This window comes from Lipotes vexillifer, unplaced genomic scaffold (genome assembly GCF_000442215.2).
Source record: "Lipotes vexillifer unplaced genomic scaffold, Lipotes_vexillifer_v1.1 scaffold51, whole genome shotgun sequence".
Taxonomy (NCBI): Eukaryota; Metazoa; Chordata; class Mammalia; order Artiodactyla; family Lipotidae; genus Lipotes; species Lipotes vexillifer.
In genome coordinates, this window is record NW_006786770.1 from 587,158 (window position 1) to 607,698 (window position 20,541).

A 20,541-nucleotide genomic window follows, 5' to 3' on the forward strand; every position below is an offset into this window, starting at 1 on the left:
GGGGGAGGGGGTGGGGGGGGAGAGAAAAGGAATGTATGAAAGACTGGGGAAGTGGAGAGAGAGTTGTATGTGAGAAGATGTAGTAAGCAGGAGAGGAAAAAATATTGAGAGTGAATTAAAGATATTGTGAGTATAAGAGAATTGTGTGTGTGTGAGAGAGAGAGAAAGGCAGGGGGGAGAGTGAGAGAGAGCTCTCAGGTTCTCAGGTGCGGTGGAGAGAGAAGGGCTCTGTGGCCGGGGCAGAACGTCCCGCAGGCAGCCGGGTCTCCACAGCAGCAGGGGGTGGCAGCTGCAGGCTCTGAGAGGACTGGCAGAACTGCCCATTTCCCCCTCCCCCATGGGCCCTTCCTGCCAAGACTGGGGGCCCAAGGGGAGCCCAGGCACCTCTCCTCAGGCCCCTTTATAGAGGCAAAGGTAGGATTTTCTTTGAGACTCCGCAGGGCCTCCTAAATGGCCTTGGCTGTAGGTGTCCTGGCTCGTGGATTCTCTCAGCCACACAGCCCCAGGGTGGAGGTGGAGTTGTAGTGGGAGAGGTGCTGGGGGGCCTCATGTTCCACAGCAACCACCCTTGGTCAGTAACATTCCATGCAGCTGGTTTCTCTCCTTCCCCAACCTTAAACCCAAACTCCTGATCCTTTCCCTCTTAGTCTGCTTCTAAGACAAAATGCCAACTATCACTCAGTGGGTATTTTCTGAGAGCCCATGGACAGTGGGAACTGGTCACTTCAGGGTGTGTGGTGAACCCTCCTGGGGAATTATTTCGCTCAGCTAAGAAACTCCTAATCTCCTGGGTTTGGTTCAACAAGTGCTTACTGAATACTTACAATGTGCCAAGGTTGATTAGAGGTCATGAGTGGCTGCTGCTCCAAGGAGCTCTGAACCCTGAATTCACTAAGTCTCAGAGCTGGGAGAGAGCTTAGCGATGGATGAGAGGATGAGAAATCTGAGACCTAGTTTACAGCACAGAAGGGCCCACCAGGCCCCAGGTTAGGACAGCAGTCTGCTGACGCCCTCACCCTGCACTGCCCTGTGCTCCCTTACCATGTCTTCATGCCTGAGGCTCAAGGATCAAGTGTGCCCACTTTAAAGCTGAGAACACAGCAGCAGAGGGTCAGGGCTGTGTTTTTAGGTGCGGGGCCCCAAGCAAATGCCACCACCAAGGACTTCCTGCTTTGGTGGGCTCCTTAGCAGGGCATGGCAGTGAGTAGATGGGCCCCTCTAAAGGTCCCAGGCTCTACAGTTAGTACCGCACTGTGGCTGAAGTTGGCCCATTTCTTCCTGAGCTCCACGGGGCAGACCCTGCACGCTACACCGAGTCAGGGGCTGTGGGTGACCTCAAAATCCCAGAGGAACACCCAGAGAGAGACCACCAAGGACGCCAGAGGATTCTCTTTACTCGTGTGGTGCTTTAAGAGCCCAGGCCTAGGTTCAACTCCCGACTCTGGTAATTACTAGAAGTGGGGTTTTGGCAAGGCACTAAGCAATCTTAGCCTTAGTTTCTCCATCTATAAAGTGGGAATAATCACACCTGCTTTACTGGATTGTGGTGGCCATTAAATGAGATGATATATGTGACGTGGTTGGCACAGTGCTTGGCATATGCCAGTTACCCAGTAAATATCGCTATGATTGATGTTGCTAACAGGTCTGACACTTTCCTCCCTAATAACATTCCAAGGGCTCAATCCTTTTCAGCTTCTAAATACCTGTTCTACCCCTCCCACTCCACCCTGAGGCCACTCCCTTCCCTTGGGTCCACAGAAGCCTAGCTCTATGAGCTGGGTTCCTGCAACAGGGTGTCAGTGCATCTCTAATGCACTGCGGGCCCTTCACGCAAGTTAATCTGCAAATGAGAAAGGCTACAGATAATAGCCCCTTGATAGCTCACAGCAAGAATCACATAGCGATGGCCCAACTGGAGGTATGGACTCAACCAGCAGTTTCTGGGAGAAACCTAACCTCTGCAGGAGCAAGCTTCAGGAAACACACGAAAAGAAGCAAACAGAATCATGCTTTTACTGGGGGCAGGGAGGGGGGCACCTGTCCAGTCATTAGTTGAGCAAAGCACAAAATCACCGTGTGGACTGCAACCTGCAAGTCTTCAACTCCTGGAAGAGCCAGGAGGCGTTTAGCACCACCAGGAAGTCAGCGTGAGGACTTGGACCTAGGGTCCTCAGCTCTGAGTCCTTTCAGAGGTGCTCTCTCTCAGCTCACAGCATGGACACTCTAAATATTTGCTAGGTGAATTTCACTGCTTAACACTCATGAGTATAGCGGCTGGGACTAGCCTCAGCAGCAACAAGGAAATGGAGCTGGGTAGGGGACCAAGCTCAAGGCCCCCGAGTACTGCAGAGTGGGAGAGACAGAAACTGAGGGCTCCAAAGTCATGCTTGCAGTCATTTGAGGTGGTCTTCAAGAGGGGACTGGAAGACTCCAAGTCATAGTTTCATGGTCAGTAAGGTTTTTTTTCTAGACAGCAGTCCATAAACTCAAAATATGATCTCTGGGAAGGAAGAGGAGAGAATCTGCGGACTTGCAGTGTTTATGGGAATCCATCCTGTCGTCAGCAGCTTTGGGTTTGTCTGCCAGCCCATACAGTCCCCCACCCAAAGGATGACTCTCGGGTAGCCGTGTTTGTGGAATGCTTGACCTGTGCCCCTTCGCCATGGTTAATTGGACCAGGAACAGTTAATCAGACACCTGACTCAAGCCTGGAAATTCTGAATTCGGTTTCTGAGATAGCTGGGCATTTCCTGACAGTTTCTGAGAGAAGGAGCATGTAAAATGGAAGCTGAGGGCACAGAGAGGCAGAAAAGGCTTCAGAGAGAGAGGAATAAAGCAGACTTACAGGAGAAGCAGGGGGAAGGCCATGAGTCCCAGAGAGGGTGCTCGTCCTCCTGCTGAGCCTGGTTGCTTGTTCTTTTGGGACTGTGAGAAATGCCTTTGCTCTTACAGTATAAACTAACTCTCTCTCCCCCCACCCCCTCACTCCCTCCTTGTTTAAGACAGCTCAAGTAGGTTTCTGATACTTGTGATCAAATTACCATATTAATCATGAGTCTCCCTTATATGAAATTCTAGGGTAGGGAGATTTTCTTCTGTATACCTTCTCAAAAACTGCAAGTGGAGGGCTTCCCTGGTGGTGCAGTGGTTGAGAATTTGCCTGCCAGTGCAGGGGACACGGGTTCAAGCCCTGGTCTATGAGGATCCCACACGCCGCAGAGCAACTAGGCCCGTGAGCCGCAACTACTGAGCCTGCGCGTCTGGAGCCTGTGCTCCGCAACAAGAGAGGCCATGATAGTGAGAGGCCCGCGTACCGCGATGAAGAGTGGCCCCTGCTCTCCGCCACTGGAGAAGGCCCTCGCACAGAAACGAAGACCCAACACAGCCAAAAATAAATAAATAAATAAATAAAATTTTAAAAAAACCCTGCAAGTGTAAATGTTATAAAAGAATGTTAAATCTAGCTAAAGGGCTAGACTTAGAGGCGATGGTCTTTGTGTTTAGCTCAACACATTGTGTGTCTTTAGCTGTGCAAAAATGGGTGTTGAGCTAAGGTGGGCAGAGGGAAATTGATGTGACTGAAAGGGAGGGGAGAAGCTGGGGGGTGGCTGAAAACTGAGAAGCAGGAGATGTGACGGAACTGGCGAGGGGGAGTGGGGGTGAGGTGGGAGTTGCCAATATGGTAGGAGGCTGAAACTGCAGAGAAAAGTGGCCAATAGGAAATTTCCTGTGACCAGGGGATTTTAAAGAAAGGGGATATCTAGTATCTCACTTTAAAAATTGTGTATCTCTGCAAGGTAAAACTGCTCCATGGTTCTGAACTTCCAGAAAGCCTGCTGTTCACTTGTATGTGGTATGTGACCAATCTGGGGGAGACCAAAGGAGGATTGAACCCCATGCCTGAGCTGGAGCTGGACGTGAGGGCAGAGAACAGGTACAGAGCGAGACTGTGAGCCCAGCAGGCAGGACTTGGAGCTACAGTGATACTGAGACTGGAAGCTGCTGGAAATTCACAGAAATTTAGGCAGAGGTAAGGACACCAACTCTCAAGGAATAAGGTAAATACAGGTAACATATATGGGTTATAATAACTTTGTATTTATTAGAACTTTCATTGGTTCACTTGCATACTGAGCTTTCAACCCTAATTTCCCCTTAGGTCTTAAGGTCACTAACTCAGGATTCCCTTCCAATAGGGGTTTTTGTTTGTTTGTGCTTTTGTTTGTTTGAATGTTATGTTGATAATTCCAGGAAATCCAGGTTTTAAGATGTCAAGGGCAAGAAGAGAGAAAAGGGCAAATACAGGCTTCCTTCAGGAATTTTGAATTTGCCTTCCTGTCTGCCCAACCTCCCCCTCCACACACACACACCGGGGTGGGGTGTGCCTAAAAGGCCTAGGATGATACTCTTTCCCCCTTTCCTCCCGCCTGTTCCCCTTTGTCTCTGCTCCTCTCTTTACCACTCCCTGCAAGTGTAAATGTTATAAAAGAATGTTAAATCTAGCTAAAGGGCTAGACTTAGAGGCGATGGTCTTTGTGTTTAGCTCAACACATTGTGTGTCTTTAGCTGTGCAAAAATGGGTGTTGAGCTAAGGTGGGCAGAGGGAAATTGATGTGACTGAAAGGGAGGGGAGAAGCTGGGGGGTGGCTGAAAACTGAGAAGCAGGAGATGTGACGGAACTGGCGAGGGGGAGTGGGGGTGAGGTGGGAGTTGCCAATATGGTAGGAGGCTGAAACTGCAGAGAAAAGTGGCCAATAGGAAATTTCCTGTGACCAGGGGATTTTAAAGAAAGGGGATATCTAGTATCTCACTTTAAAAATTGTGTATCTCTGCAAGGTAAAACTGCTCCATGGTTCTGAACTTCCAGAAAGCCTGCTGTTCACTTGTATGTGGTATGTGACCAATCTGGGGGAGACCAAAGGAGGATTGAACCCCATGCCTGAGCTGGAGCTGGACGTGAGGGCAGAGAACAGGTACAGAGCGAGACTGTGAGCCCAGCAGGCAGGACTTGGAGCTACAGTGATACTGAGACTGGAAGCTGCTGGAAATTCACAGAAATTTAGGCAGAGGTAAGGACACCAACTCTCAAGGAATAAGGTAAATACAGGTAACATATATGGGTTATAATAACTTTGTATTTATTAGAACTTTCATTGGTTCACTTGCATACTGAGCTTTCAACCCTAATTTCCCCTTAGGTCTTAAGGTCACTAACTCAGGATTCCCTTCCAATAGGGGTTTTTGTTTGTTTGTGCTTTTGTTTGTTTGAATGTTATGTTGATAATTCCAGGAAATCCAGGTTTTAAGATGTCAAGGGCAAGAAGAGAGAAAAGGGCAAATACAGGCTTCCTTCAGGAATTTTGAATTTGCCTTCCTGTCTGCCCAACCTCCCCCTCCACACACACACACCGGGGTGGGGTGTGCCTAAAAGGCCTAGGATGATACTCTTTCCCCCTTTCCTCCCGCCTGTTCCCCTTTGTCTCTGCTCCTCTCTTTACCACTCCTTCCCAGAAACAAGTTGGTAAAGTAGACAGAGGAAACCACCTCATTTTAAAGCTTCGAACTCTAAAAGAAATCCAATTGTCTTTGCTCCTATGTTGCAAACACAGCCTGTCTCAGGAGCTCCTTAGTGGAGCAGATGCTTTAGAGGTAAATTTGTCTTTTGTCCCAACGCTTGCTCCTTCCTCATCAGAAATCGGAAAAAGGGACTTCCCTGGTGGCACAGTGGTTAAGAATCTGCCTGCCAATGCAGGGGACACGGGTTTGAGCCCTGGTCCGGGAAGATCCCACATGCCGCGGAGCAACTAAGCCCATGCGCCACAACTACTGAAGCCCGCGTGCCTAGAGCCTGTGCTCCGCAACAAGAGAAGCCACTGCAGTGAGAAGTCCGCACACTACAACGAAGAGTAGCCCCCGCTCGCCGCAACTAGAGAAAGCCCGTGTGCAGCAGCGAAAACCCAATGCAGCCATAAACAAACAAACAAACAAACAAACAAATAAATAAAAAGAAATGGGAAAGAAAGACCCCATGAAATCTAAAGTCTTTGGAACCATATGAGGCTCAAACACCTGGCTAAAAAATAGCCTTTCTCTCCCTCACTTCTCATCTTGGGGTGGTTTTGATCTTTTAGTGACCCTAGAGTCGTTCAATACTTGGCAAGTAGAAGAAGACATTAACACTTTTTCACACCCCTCCCACCAGAAGGATCTCATAAGCTTCTCAGTACCAGTGACGGCAGCCAAACCAGATGTCCACTCGTAAAGGAGTGCTTTTATTTTTTATTTATTTATTTTTGTTTATTTATTATTTTTGGTTGTGTTGGGTCTTCGTTGCTGCACACAGGCTTTCTCTAGTTGCGGCGAGCGGGGGCTAGTCTTCATTGCGGTGCGCAGGCTTCTCATTGTGGTGGCTTCTCTTGTTGCAGAGCACAGGCTCTAGGCGCGCAGGCTTCAGTAGATGTGGCGCGTGGGCTCAGTAGTTGTGGCTCGTGGGCTCTAGAGTGCAGGCTCAGTAGTTGTGGCGCACGGGCTTAGTTGTTCCGCGGCATGTGGGATCTTCCCGGACCAGGGCTCAAACCCGTGTCCCCTGCATTGGCAGGCAGAGTCTTAACCACTGCACCACCAGGGAAGCCCAAGGAGTGCTTTTAAATTGGGTTAACATAGGTCAGCTGAAGTAACATATGTCAAGTGCCTGTCATGCACTGTGCACCATGCGAAATATTTCATGTCTGTTTATATTTCATCTAGGAGCTCACAACTCAGTGTGACCAACATCCCAGTTTGCTTTGGACTGACCGGTTTTAGCACTGACAGTCCCACGTCCCATGTCCTGGGAAAGCCCTCCATCCCAGTTAAACTGAAACAGTTGGTCACCCTACAACAATCTTTCACTCTGCAGATGAAGGTGCTGAGACCCTAGTGCCTACACACCAGGTTGGGCTTGGCCGGTCTCGTTCCTCTTAGATCTTGGCTCCGGTTCTTAGCACCAGCCAAGAAACGCCAGAGGGCAGCCATATTTCTACAGCTGCTCTTTACCTTCTTGCTTCTAATAGCTCTCAAGAGGTTCTCAGAGCCAGAAAATGCATTCTTTCCAGGGAAGGAAGCATGGCGCTTGCTGATTCTCACCACAGCTTGATGGTTCTATTCCCTTTATATGCTCTGCTGGAGTCAAAATTGATTGGCTGCTAAGTACTGACTTCCTAAATTATATTCATATTGGAGGAAGGGGTGGTAATCCAACTGCTATGGTGTATCATATTATGGTGTAACTACTACCTACGTATCCCTGTCATCATAAGGCCATTTGGCTGCTTAAAAGGATACAATTCTCAGCCCATATCCAACATGGTGACTGACAAGTGATAACTTACAAAGGATAGTAGTGTAGTGGAAGGGGCACACACAGGTTTTAGAGTCTACAGACTTGTTTACAAATTCTAGTTTCACTGATTACTGCTGTATCACACTACATCTCTTCAAACCTTGATTTCCCAATCTGAAGATGGAGATAATAATATCTCCTTTTTATTAACACTATACATTTAGTTAACAAAATTACAATGAAATACCATTTCATGGTACAAATTCTTGTCATTGTTTTGTGAGGCAGAAACTAAAGGAGTCACCTGTCAATCCTTCATCTGCACAGCCTGCTTTACTCTCAGGCCTAGCTATGTCTAGACACCCGCCTGGCCACCACCCACGCCGTCCATTCTGCATGATTTCCCTCTTCTGTAGAGGTAGGTCCCACTTGGACTTTGTGGCCAGCTAGACCACCTGTCTGGGCTGTCTGAATGGATTCATAGAATAGACAGGACACTCAGAGAGGGAAAACACATGTGGTCAGTTGTCCTACAGCAAAGAAAAGTGGCAGATTCAGGCAATTATCTAGATGATGCAGTAAAATTACTTGGGCACTGTTTTGTTTTCCCTTCCTCGGGTCATTGTTACTGACCCTGGGATGTGCTGGAGCAGGGTTTATAATTGCATCATACACACAATGCCCTGTTTGGTTTGAAAGAAGTGAAGACTGAGGGGTGAACCTCTACCACCCCTAAGAGAATGGCTGGAACAAGCTCAGCCCCCATGGGCTACAGAAAACTTGTGGTGGCTGTTGACTTTGCTAGCAGGCTTTGTGGCCCCCTTAAGTCAGCATGTCTGGAACTGTGGTCTGGAAAGTATTCTTAGGGGTAGGTGGGATCTATTAGAATTTTTAAATTTCATGTTTCCATTTTGATGATAATCTTAAAAAGATTTCTTTCATTAGATATAAGGGCAAAACTTTTCTGTTGTTATAATTCAAAAATGTAAGATACTTTTATGGAATAAAACCTTAATTAAGATATTATTTCTCAAACTGGGATTTTTATGGTCCCCTGGGGCTCTACAAATGTACAAATGCATTTTCATGGGTCCACAGCCCCTTTTCCCTTTAAAAGGAGTTCTTACTTTACCCCAGCTTGAAATTTCCTGTCCTCCTAGGCCCTCCCATTCTCTCCCCTGTTCCACAGCCATGCCATGTGATGTGCATGGGAGTAGCAGGCTGTGAAGAGAATGAATTGAATGTGCAAATGTACCAAAGTATTCTCCATTCCCTCCCCTTTGGTTTCCAGTTAAAACCAGTGTCCCATTAACCAGAAACCACCAAAACAACATAAAATCCACCATTCATGACCACTTCTGGGATGCACCATGTTGCATCAACAAATACCATTTATTAGACCTCCTCCAAACCCTTCGATAAGAGAGCACCAGCTCTAACCCACTTTCCTCTTCCCTGACTCAGGAAGGATCCAGCAGACTCAACTTTGAAAGGGTGACTTCACCTCTGAATGTGGTGGGGTGACAGGAGAATGCCTCAGACAGTGAGTGGGAGCATCCAGATCCGAAATGGGGAGCAGGCCTTCCCACCAGGCTAGCCCTCCTTTGGGTCTCTGATATGTCTACCCCTGAACATGTATGTGTGCATAAGCCTGTGTGTGCATGTTTGTGTGTATGTGTGCACATGCATATTTTAATCAAAGCTTATCTCTTAAACTAGACACCTCCAAAGGACTCCCCATTAACCCTTCTCCCACATAGGCACATTTATTTTGGAAAAGTCACAGGCCTTGGTAGACTTGGTGCCAACGACAGCAGTTGTTCAGGGCAGTGCAGGGTTGGGGGCGACTAAGATGGCCTTCGCAAGCGTGTATGTCAGGTCTCCTACACGAATGTTAAGAGGCTGTTACTGCCTCTGACATTCTTTTGAAGGTTTAGATGGTAAAATAACTCATTTATACTCGTTCCCCCTTTCCTCCCGCCTGTTCCCCTTTGTCTCTGCTCCTCTCTTTACCACTCCTTCCCAGAAACAAGTTGGTAAAGTAGACAGAGGAAACCACCTCATTTTAAAGCTTCGAACTCTAAAAGAAATCCAATTGTCTTTGCTCCTATGTTGCAAACACAGCCTGTCTCAGGAGCTCCTTAGTGGAGCAGATGCTTTAGAGGTAAATTTGTCTTTTGTCCCAACGCTTGCTCCTTCCTCATCAGAAATCGGAAAAAGGGACTTCCCTGGTGGCACAGTGGTTAAGAATCTGCCTGCCAATGCAGGGGACACGGGTTTGAGCCCTGGTCCGGGAAGATCCCACATGCCGCGGAGCAACTAAGCCCATGCGCCACAACTACTGAAGCCCGCGTGCCTAGAGCCTGTGCTCCGCAACAAGAGAAGCCACTGCAGTGAGAAGTCCGCACACTACAACGAAGAGTAGCCCCCGCTCGCCGCAACTAGAGAAAGCCCGTGTGCAGCAGCGAAAACCCAATGCAGCCATAAACAAACAAACAAACAAACAAACAAATAAATAAAAAGAAATGGGAAAGAAAGACCCCATGAAATCTAAAGTCTTTGGAACCATATGAGGCTCAAACACCTGGCTAAAAAATAGCCTTTCTCTCCCTCACTTCTCATCTTGGGGTGGTTTTGATCTTTTAGTGACCCTAGAGTCGTTCAATACTTGGCAAGTAGAAGAAGACATTAACACTTTTTCACACCCCTCCCACCAGAAGGATCTCATAAGCTTCTCAGTACCAGTGACGGCAGCCAAACCAGATGTCCACTCGTAAAGGAGTGCTTTTATTTTTTATTTATTTATTTTTGTTTATTTATTATTTTTGGTTGTGTTGGGTCTTCGTTGCTGCACACAGGCTTTCTCTAGTTGCGGCGAGCGGGGGCTAGTCTTCATTGCGGTGCGCAGGCTTCTCATTGTGGTGGCTTCTCTTGTTGCAGAGCACAGGCTCTAGGCGCGCAGGCTTCAGTAGATGTGGCGCGTGGGCTCAGTAGTTGTGGCTCGTGGGCTCTAGAGTGCAGGCTCAGTAGTTGTGGCGCACGGGCTTAGTTGTTCCGCGGCATGTGGGATCTTCCCGGACCAGGGCTCAAACCCGTGTCCCCTGCATTGGCAGGCAGAGTCTTAACCACTGCACCACCAGGGAAGCCCAAGGAGTGCTTTTAAATTGGGTTAACATAGGTCAGCTGAAGTAACATATGTCAAGTGCCTGTCATGCACTGTGCACCATGCGAAATATTTCATGTCTGTTTATATTTCATCTAGGAGCTCACAACTCAGTGTGACCAACATCCCAGTTTGCTTTGGACTGACCGGTTTTAGCACTGACAGTCCCACGTCCCATGTCCTGGGAAAGCCCTCCATCCCAGTTAAACTGAAACAGTTGGTCACCCTACAACAATCTTTCACTCTGCAGATGAAGGTGCTGAGACCCTAGTGCCTACACACCAGGTTGGGCTTGGCCGGTCTCGTTCCTCTTAGATCTTGGCTCCGGTTCTTAGCACCAGCCAAGAAACGCCAGAGGGCAGCCATATTTCTACAGCTGCTCTTTACCTTCTTGCTTCTAATAGCTCTCAAGAGGTTCTCAGAGCCAGAAAATGCATTCTTTCCAGGGAAGGAAGCATGGCGCTTGCTGATTCTCACCACAGCTTGATGGTTCTATTCCCTTTATATGCTCTGCTGGAGTCAAAATTGATTGGCTGCTAAGTACTGACTTCCTAAATTATATTCATATTGGAGGAAGGGGTGGTAATCCAACTGCTATGGTGTATCATATTATGGTGTAACTACTACCTACGTATCCCTGTCATCATAAGGCCATTTGGCTGCTTAAAAGGATACAATTCTCAGCCCATATCCAACATGGTGACTGACAAGTGATAACTTACAAAGGATAGTAGTGTAGTGGAAGGGGCACACACAGGTTTTAGAGTCTACAGACTTGTTTACAAATTCTAGTTTCACTGATTACTGCTGTATCACACTACATCTCTTCAAACCTTGATTTCCCAATCTGAAGATGGAGATAATAATATCTCCTTTTTATTAACACTATACATTTAGTTAACAAAATTACAATGAAATACCATTTCATGGTACAAATTCTTGTCATTGTTTTGTGAGGCAGAAACTAAAGGAGTCACCTGTCAATCCTTCATCTGCACAGCCTGCTTTACTCTCAGGCCTAGCTATGTCTAGACACCCGCCTGGCCACCACCCACGCCGTCCATTCTGCATGATTTCCCTCTTCTGTAGAGGTAGGTCCCACTTGGACTTTGTGGCCAGCTAGACCACCTGTCTGGGCTGTCTGAATGGATTCATAGAATAGACAGGACACTCAGAGAGGGAAAACACATGTGGTCAGTTGTCCTACAGCAAAGAAAAGTGGCAGATTCAGGCAATTATCTAGATGATGCAGTAAAATTACTTGGGCACTGTTTTGTTTTCCCTTCCTCGGGTCATTGTTACTGACCCTGGGATGTGCTGGAGCAGGGTTTATAATTGCATCATACACACAATGCCCTGTTTGGTTTGAAAGAAGTGAAGACTGAGGGGTGAACCTCTACCACCCCTAAGAGAATGGCTGGAACAAGCTCAGCCCCCATGGGCTACAGAAAACTTGTGGTGGCTGTTGACTTTGCTAGCAGGCTTTGTGGCCCCCTTAAGTCAGCATGTCTGGAACTGTGGTCTGGAAAGTATTCTTAGGGGTAGGTGGGATCTATTAGAATTTTTAAATTTCATGTTTCCATTTTGATGATAATCTTAAAAAGATTTCTTTCATTAGATATAAGGGCAAAACTTTTCTGTTGTTATAATTCAAAAATGTAAGATACTTTTATGGAATAAAACCTTAATTAAGATATTATTTCTCAAACTGGGATTTTTATGGTCCCCTGGGGCTCTACAAATGTACAAATGCATTTTCATGGGTCCACAGCCCCTTTTCCCTTTAAAAGGAGTTCTTACTTTACCCCAGCTTGAAATTTCCTGTCCTCCTAGGCCCTCCCATTCTCTCCCCTGTTCCACAGCCATGCCATGTGATGTGCATGGGAGTAGCAGGCTGTGAAGAGAATGAATTGAATGTGCAAATGTACCAAAGTATTCTCCATTCCCTCCCCTTTGGTTTCCAGTTAAAACCAGTGTCCCATTAACCAGAAACCACCAAAACAACATAAAATCCACCATTCATGACCACTTCTGGGATGCACCATGTTGCATCAACAAATACCATTTATTAGACCTCCTCCAAACCCTTCGATAAGAGAGCACCAGCTCTAACCCACTTTCCTCTTCCCTGACTCAGGAAGGATCCAGCAGACTCAACTTTGAAAGGGTGACTTCACCTCTGAATGTGGTGGGGTGACAGGAGAATGCCTCAGACAGTGAGTGGGAGCATCCAGATCCGAAATGGGGAGCAGGCCTTCCCACCAGGCTAGCCCTCCTTTGGGTCTCTGATATGTCTACCCCTGAACATGTATGTGTGCATAAGCCTGTGTGTGCATGTTTGTGTGTATGTGTGCACATGCATATTTTAATCAAAGCTTATCTCTTAAACTAGACACCTCCAAAGGACTCCCCATTAACCCTTCTCCCACATAGGCACATTTATTTTGGAAAAGTCACAGGCCTTGGTAGACTTGGTGCCAACGACAGCAGTTGTTCAGGGCAGTGCAGGGTTGGGGGCGACTAAGATGGCCTTCGCAAGCGTGTATGTCAGGTCTCCTACACGAATGTTAAGAGGCTGTTACTGCCTCTGACATTCTTTTGAAGGTTTAGATGGTAAAATAACTCATTTTGCCTTGCTCAAGACAGTGGAACTATATAGTAGAAACCAATTAGGTACCATTTATTACGCAGATTTGGGATATGCTGCAGGTGAAATCATGTCCCTAGAAACAGCGAAGGCTCAAAAGGATAAAATATCACAGTTGTGCTCTAATCTTTTCACTCTTCTGAAGATTGATACTTTTCTTTCTACAGGAAAGAACAAAAGACTGATTTTTAACCAGCCCAGAACTGATTTCCTCAACAGCAGAGGAAGGCCTCAGGGGCTCTGCTGACCTGGGAGAAAGCCTCTAGGACTCTGCAAGCTGAGGAGCAGGGTGCCCAGACCATTCCAGACCATTCCTTCAAGCTCAGGTGAAGAGCGAGGGTGGAGGGAATGCAGTAAGGAATTCAGTTTACTGAGCACAACACCTCACACCAGACACTCATGTTTGTTATTGGCTCTTCAGGCAACGGCTGTGTGGCCCCTAGGAATTTGGAAACAAGAAATAATTCTGAGAATTAAACTGTGAAATCAAGGCAGAATGGATCAGAGCAGAGGTCTCAAAGTCACCAGAGAGGGACAGGGGCTCAGCCTGTCTAAAGGTGTCCCTGAGCAGGGAGGCTGGTCTGCCGTGGCAGCAGAGCAGAGGGGACTGAGAGGCCTGAGCAACATGGGGCGTTCCTCACATTCTCCAGAGAATCCCCCTGCCCTGCCCTGCCCTGCCCCATCTGGACCACCCAGAAGATGGCTCCCCAGAATGGTCCCCTCAAGAACTCACGTGTCCTGATGACATGATCCATAGTGCTGCAGGCACTGGCCAGCCCCTGCTGCGGCTTGTCTGGCCTCAAGCCCCAGCGGACCTTTTGCAGGCCTGAAAGATGTCCCTTCGGGTCTCTTTTCCTGTGAGGGTAACTGGGGACTGAAAGCCCAATGTGGATGGAACGGCAGTCTGTGGGCACAGAATAAAAGAGAGGGTAGGTAGAGTTACTGAAAATTGGCGTTTCTCCTTAATATTTTCCAGTTACAAAGAGCTGAGGCCACTGAAGATCAGAAGGCAAAGCATTCCTGGATGGGGCCACTGAGCTTGATAGAATTCCAGTTCTGAACCAACTCCCCAGTAGCTGGAAGGGAGACCCTTGGCCCTATAGTTAGAATTCTGTCAGAATGAGCAGAACTCCCATCTCCCCATTCTTGCTAGTCCAGAGCAGCAATAAACACATGGTTTATGATACATGGTCCAGGAGAGAGCCCCTCGGTGGGTCACAGATTTAGTTCAAAATGCCAAGCCCCGGCTTCAATTGTTATGGGAAAGCCGTATGCATTTCCATCAAGGGCCATTTTTACTAACAACCAAGGACTGTGTGAACTACTACTCATCAGAGAAGTGAGTTATTAAGGATTTCTCAAAGCTGGTTTTGTAAACCAGAATTTTCAAGAACTAGAGCTACCAAAAACCCTAATTCAGAATTCCACTAAGAAGCCTGGCTGCTATGTAAATCCCCCACTAACTCTGTATACAAAGAGGCAGCTAGAATTCCCTCAGACCTCAGGAAGGACATTCTGCCACCAGTTTCTCATCCGTATTGTCTTGAGTTGGTCAACAATTTTAAAAATAATTAATAGTCTTTTTAGTACAATTTTAGATGTACAGAATAATTGAGCAGATAATACATGAAGTTCCATGTACCCTACCATATGCCACCTCAAGTTTCTCCTATTATTTTTGTAACTTGGGTTGTGACTGACATATAATATTGTATTAATTTAAGGTGTACAACATAATGATTTGATATACATATATCTGCAAAATGATTACCACAATAAGTTCAGTTAACGTCCATCACCACACATAGTTACAAATTTTTTTCTTGTGATGAGAACTTTCAAGATTTAGTCTCTTAGCAACTTTCAAGCATACAATACACTATTGTTAACTACAGTCACCATACAGTACATCACATCCCCATGACTAATTTATCTCATAACTGAAAGTTTGTGCCTTTTGACCACCTTCACCCAATTCCTCACATCCCACCCCCAGCCTCTGGTAACCACCAACCTATTCCCTGTTTCCATGAGTTTGGATTTTTAGATTCCATGTATAAGTGAGATCATACAGTATTTGTCTCTCTGTCTAAGACACTTAGCATAATGTCTTCAAGGTCCATTCATGTTGCAAACAACAAGATTTCTTTCTTTTTTATGGCTGAATAATATTCATATGTATATCATATTTTCTTTAACCATTCAACTGCTGATGGACACTTAGGTTGTTTCCATGTCTTGACTATTATAAGTAATGCTGCAACGAACATGAGAGTACAGATATATTTTCAAGATAATGATTTCATTTCTTTTGGGTATATACCCAAAAGTAGAATTGCTGGATCATACAGTAGTTCTGTTACTAATTTTTGAGGAATCTCCATACTGTTTTCCACAGTGTCTGCACCAATTTGCATTCCCACCAACAGTGCACAATGGTTTCCTTTTCTCCACATCCTTGCCAACATTTGTTATCCCTTGTCTTAGATGATAGCCATTCTAACAGTTGTGAGGTGATATCTCATTGTGGTTTTAATTTGAATTTCCCTGATGATTTAATGATGTTGAGCACATTTTCAAGTACCTGTTAGCCATTTGTATGTTTTCTTTGGAAGAATTTCTACTCAGTTTCTCTTCCATTTTTAAATTGTATTTCTGTTTTGTTTTGTTTTTCTATTGAATTGTATGAATTCTTTATATATTTTGGGTATTAACCTCTTATCAGATATGTGATTTGCAAATATTTTCTCCCATTCTGTAGGTTACCTTTCCATTTTGTTGATAATTTCCTTTGTTGTGCAGAAGCTTTTTAGCTTGATGTAGTTTAACTTTGTTTTTTATTTTGTTGACTTTGCTTTTGATGTCAAATTAAAAAAAAATAATTGCCAAGACTGATGTCAAGGAGCTTACCCCTTATGTTTTCTTCTAAGAGTTTCATGGTTTCAGGTCCTACGTTCAAGTCTTCAATCCATTTTGAGTTGATTTTTCTGTATGGTGTAAGATAGGGGTCCAGTTTCATTCTTTTGCATGTGGCTGTCAAGTTTTCCCAATATCATTTATTGAAGACACTATCCTTTCCCCATTGTATATTTTGGCTCCTTTGTTATAAATTAATTGATTAATTTGTTATAAATTAATTGTATATATGTGTGGGTTTATTTCTGGGCTCTCTATTCTGTTCCATTGATCTATATGTCTGTTTTTATGCCAATACCATACTGTTTTGAATACAGTAGTTTGTAATATAGTTTGAAATCAGGAAGTGTGATCTTCAAGCTGTGTTCTTCTTTCTCAAGATTACTTTGGTTATTCAGGGTTCTTTGTGGTTTCATATGAATTTCTGGATTGTTTTTTATATTTCTGTGAAAAAAAATCATTGAAATTTTGATTGAGATTCCATTGAGTCTGTAGATTGTTTTGGCTAATATGGACATTTTAAGAATATTAATTCTTCCAGTCCATGAACATGGAATATCTTTCCATGCATTTGTGTTGTCTTCAATTTCTTCCATCAATGTCTTACAGTATTCAGTGCACAGATCTTTTATCTCCTCGGTTAGATTTTTTTCTAGGTATTTTATTCTTTTTGATACAATTGTAAATGGAATTGTTCTCTTAATTTCTCTTTCTGAAAGTTCATTGTTAGTGTATAGAAATGCAATGATTTTTATATATTGATTTTGTATCCTGAAATTTTAATTTAAAATAATTTTTTTAGTTCTAACAGTTTTTTTTGGTGGAACTTTTATCATTTTCTATTTATAATATGATGCCATCTGCAAATAGAGACAGTTTTACTTTTCCCTTTCCAATTTAAAAATTTCTTCTTCTTGCCTTTTATTTCTTTTTCTTGCCTAATTGCTCTGGCTAGGACTTCCAGTACTATTTTGAATAAAAGTGGCAAGAGTGGGCATCTTTGTTTTGTTCCTGATCTTAGAGAAGAGCTTTCAGCTTTTCATCATTGAATATGATGTTAGCTATGGGCTTGTCATATATGGCCTTTATTATATTGAGGAACATTCCCTCTATAGCCAGTTTGTTGAGTGTTTTTTTTTTTTATCATGAATGGATGTTGAATTTTGTCAAATGCTTTTCCTGCATCTATTGAGATGATCATATAATTTTTATTCTTCATTTCATTAACGTGGTGTATCATATTGATTGATTTGTTGTAAAAATATTCCCTAGGGCTGGTCAACAGCTATTGATCATTATGACTATTTCTGAAGTCCAAGAATAGCAGCTAAAATTTGAAAGTCTGTAGCAGAGTGGGAAATTGGACTTTGTGTTCTTACATCAAGATCTACACTAACTTTGTGAGGGTTTTTTTTTGGGGGGGTAGTTGTTTTGTTTTTGTTTGTTTGTTTGTTTGTTTCCCTTGAAGGAGAGGGCTGCCTGTTGGCTCAAACTCCTGAAACTGACATACTAGATGCCTGGGCATCACTGACTGCACATATCACACTGAAACCACATGAAGCTGAACCTTGAAGAAGCATGTCTAGGCCTTTTAGAGACATGTTGAATTCCCACTCTGGTGAGCAGATTCTGTGTTAGTCTATGCTGGCTGGTGCATTACTAGGCACTGGAGAGTAAGGTAACATGGATGTCAGTGTCCAAATCTCTTTAGAACCCCAGCTCAACCCCACCTTATCCTACTGCTTGCTCTTCTGGACCCTCAATCTCTCGTGGGTGTAATGAGAAATTTGAGGTAGATAACTTTATGAAGCGCAGCCTCACTTCCTAGTGAACCAGTATCAGAATGGCTGGTGCATCTCCTTCTTTCTCTCTCTTACACTGAGCCTGAGCAAGCTGTAATCTGAGGTAAGCCATGGTCACCAATATTTAGAGATAAGTAGTTCTACTCTAAAGGTTTAGCATATTTGGTTCTTTCAATTATGAGTTCCTGTTCTCCACCCTTGAGGCCAGGAATGGAAATGAGAAGCAGCAGATGTATCAGAAAGGCCTCTACCAAGAGTTAGCTGCCCTGGGTTCTCCCTGGCTTGTTCTTCACTTGCTGTATGGCCATGCACATCTGCCTCTCTGGGACTCAGTGTTCTCACTGATAGTGCAGGAATAAAAATTAGTGCAGGAATAAAAATTCTTTCTCTACTGGCTAGGCATGGTTCTTGAGAAGATAGAATGGAATGGTGAATGGGAACATGATTTTGAGAATTGTGAGGGGTTATACAAACAAAGAGCACACTTTTTAAAAAAAGATCAGGGGATGGTTGTCAGGGAAATATTTTCTTTCTGCCCTGGATCTAACTTGTCTCATTTTCTCCACTATAACCATCAGAGTGTGGCTGTTTAGCTGGTGAACTGTAGGGAATCACTAGCCCACCCCCAGCTTGTTTCTTTGCTCTGCAGGACCTCTCTTCTCACTGTGAACATCTTGTAGTTTGGCTCAGGACAGTGCCGGCTCCTCACTGCATTCTTCTTCATCAACAGCCCCAGAGTGGCTCTACACATTCCTCAGCTCAGGAAGCATCCAGCTGGACAGGAAGATTACTGTCTCCCTCCAAAAGGGCTGGGGTAGTGTCTCTTCATAAACTCTGTGGCTGCTTCTCTGTAGAATGTAGGATACTTAGGGTCTCTGAGTGAGCAATTCTGTAGCAACAAAAATATCCCCACTCAATATCCTCTTTCACTGGTTTTACCTGAGCTGCCATTTTTAGAATCTATAAAAAGTTGATATTTGGCATGTACTATGATTTGTAGAGCTTATAAAATAAGTGAGTTTAATTTTGTGGTGGGGAAGCTATGCCGTAATCCTAGTACCAGTTACCTGCCTCCAACATGACCACATGGTCCCTTTAAGACATAGTTAAGGCTGGTCCCACCAGATCTAGAGGAGACACTGTGGGTGGGTCAGGGAAAGGGACCAACTCTCTAGTTTTCCCAGCTGGAAGGGCTGTTATAAGGATATCCAAGGAATTCCCAGACCCTCCAAGAATTTGCATCAAGTTCTCAAGGTGACCTTACCTTCCTGATCCTGACATCGCCTCCTGTAGTTAGGGGGGTCCAGCTTCCCTACCTCAGCCTTTTCCTCCTCCACCTTCATAACTATAAAGTAAAAGATGAACACAGCCTCAAAATGTATATGACACAAAAAGGTAAAATTTCAAGGAGAAATGGTCAAATTCATACTCATAGCAGAAGACCGTAGTGCAGATGAAAAAAATTAAGACAAAAGAACATATAAACAAATTGAGGAAGCTCAAATATATATATGTTGGGGTGATATATATGTATAAGAGAACACATTTCTTTTTCAAGTACAAATGGAACATTTACAAAGAGAGCATATATACTAGGTCTCAGGAAATCCTTAGTAAATTTTAAAGAATCTGTATCATACTTCTACAGTAAAAAAACTAAAAACAAAAAAACCCAAAACTATACAGATTATCTGTGGGTTCTGCATCCATGAATTCCACCAACCATGAACCAAAAATATTTTTAAAAAATATTCCAGAAAGTTCTAAAAAGAAAAACTTGAATCTGCCACACACCAACAACCATTTACATAACATTACATTGTATTTACAACTTTTTACATTGTATTTACATTGTTAGGTATTATAAGTAATCTAGAGATTATTTAAAGCATACAGGAAGAGGTACCTTGGTTTATACACAAATACTATGCCATTTCATATAAGGGACTTAAGCATCACAGATTTTGGTATGGAGTGGGCAGTCCTGGAACAAATCACCCACAGATACCAAGGAATGACTATATATATAAATAAATATATAAATACATACTTATATATATATATGTGTATAATAAATATATTATATATACATATATTTGGAAACTAAAAATAATTTCTAATGATGGGCTTAACAGGAAATCGCAATGGAACTTATTACATATTTAGACTTGAATTACAACTTGAAACTTGTGGGTTACAATATACTTTGAGAAAAAAGGGAGAAAGGAAAGAAAGAGGGAGGGAGAGAGGAAAGTAGAAGGAAAATAAATGTGATAAGCATTTAACTAAAGAACCTAGAAAAAAACGAGAGAGAAAAGAAAGTAGAAGAACATAAATATAAAAGATGAAAGCAACAAATAATGAAATAGAAAACAACTGAGCATAGAGATGGTTAATAAATTTAAAGGCAATTATTTGAAAAGGTTATTAAAATAGGCAAACCATGCAAGACTAATCAATAAGAAAAGAGAATATTCATATGTAAACAACATTTGGAATGAAAAAGGGATGTAACTAAAAATATAGTAGAGAATTTTAAAATTATAAGTGAACGCCATGAAAAACTTCACGCCAATACGTTTTAAATTAGATAATAATAACAGCTACTGTTGCAATGTGCCAGGCATTATTTTAAATGCTCTGCTCTGCATGTATGACTTACTTGAATCTTCACTATAAGCAACACTGT

General features: G+C 43.9%; 1 protein-coding gene across 1 annotated transcript in view; it reads right to left on the reverse strand.

Annotated features, from left to right (window-relative positions):
- Window positions 1-19,195, reverse strand: part of SLC4A5 (solute carrier family 4 member 5) — a 98,922-nt gene extending 79,727 nt beyond the window's left edge. The window contains exons 1-2 of the mRNA XM_007459397.1: window positions 19,117-19,195; window positions 13,868-14,038 (exon numbers count right to left, since the gene is read on the reverse strand). Coding sequence (XP_007459459.1) covers window positions 13,868-14,038; window positions 19,117-19,195 — 250 coding nt within the window. The remainder of the gene's footprint in view (window positions 1-13,867; window positions 14,039-19,116) is intronic.
- Between the last annotated feature and the right edge of the window lie 1,346 nt (window positions 19,196-20,541).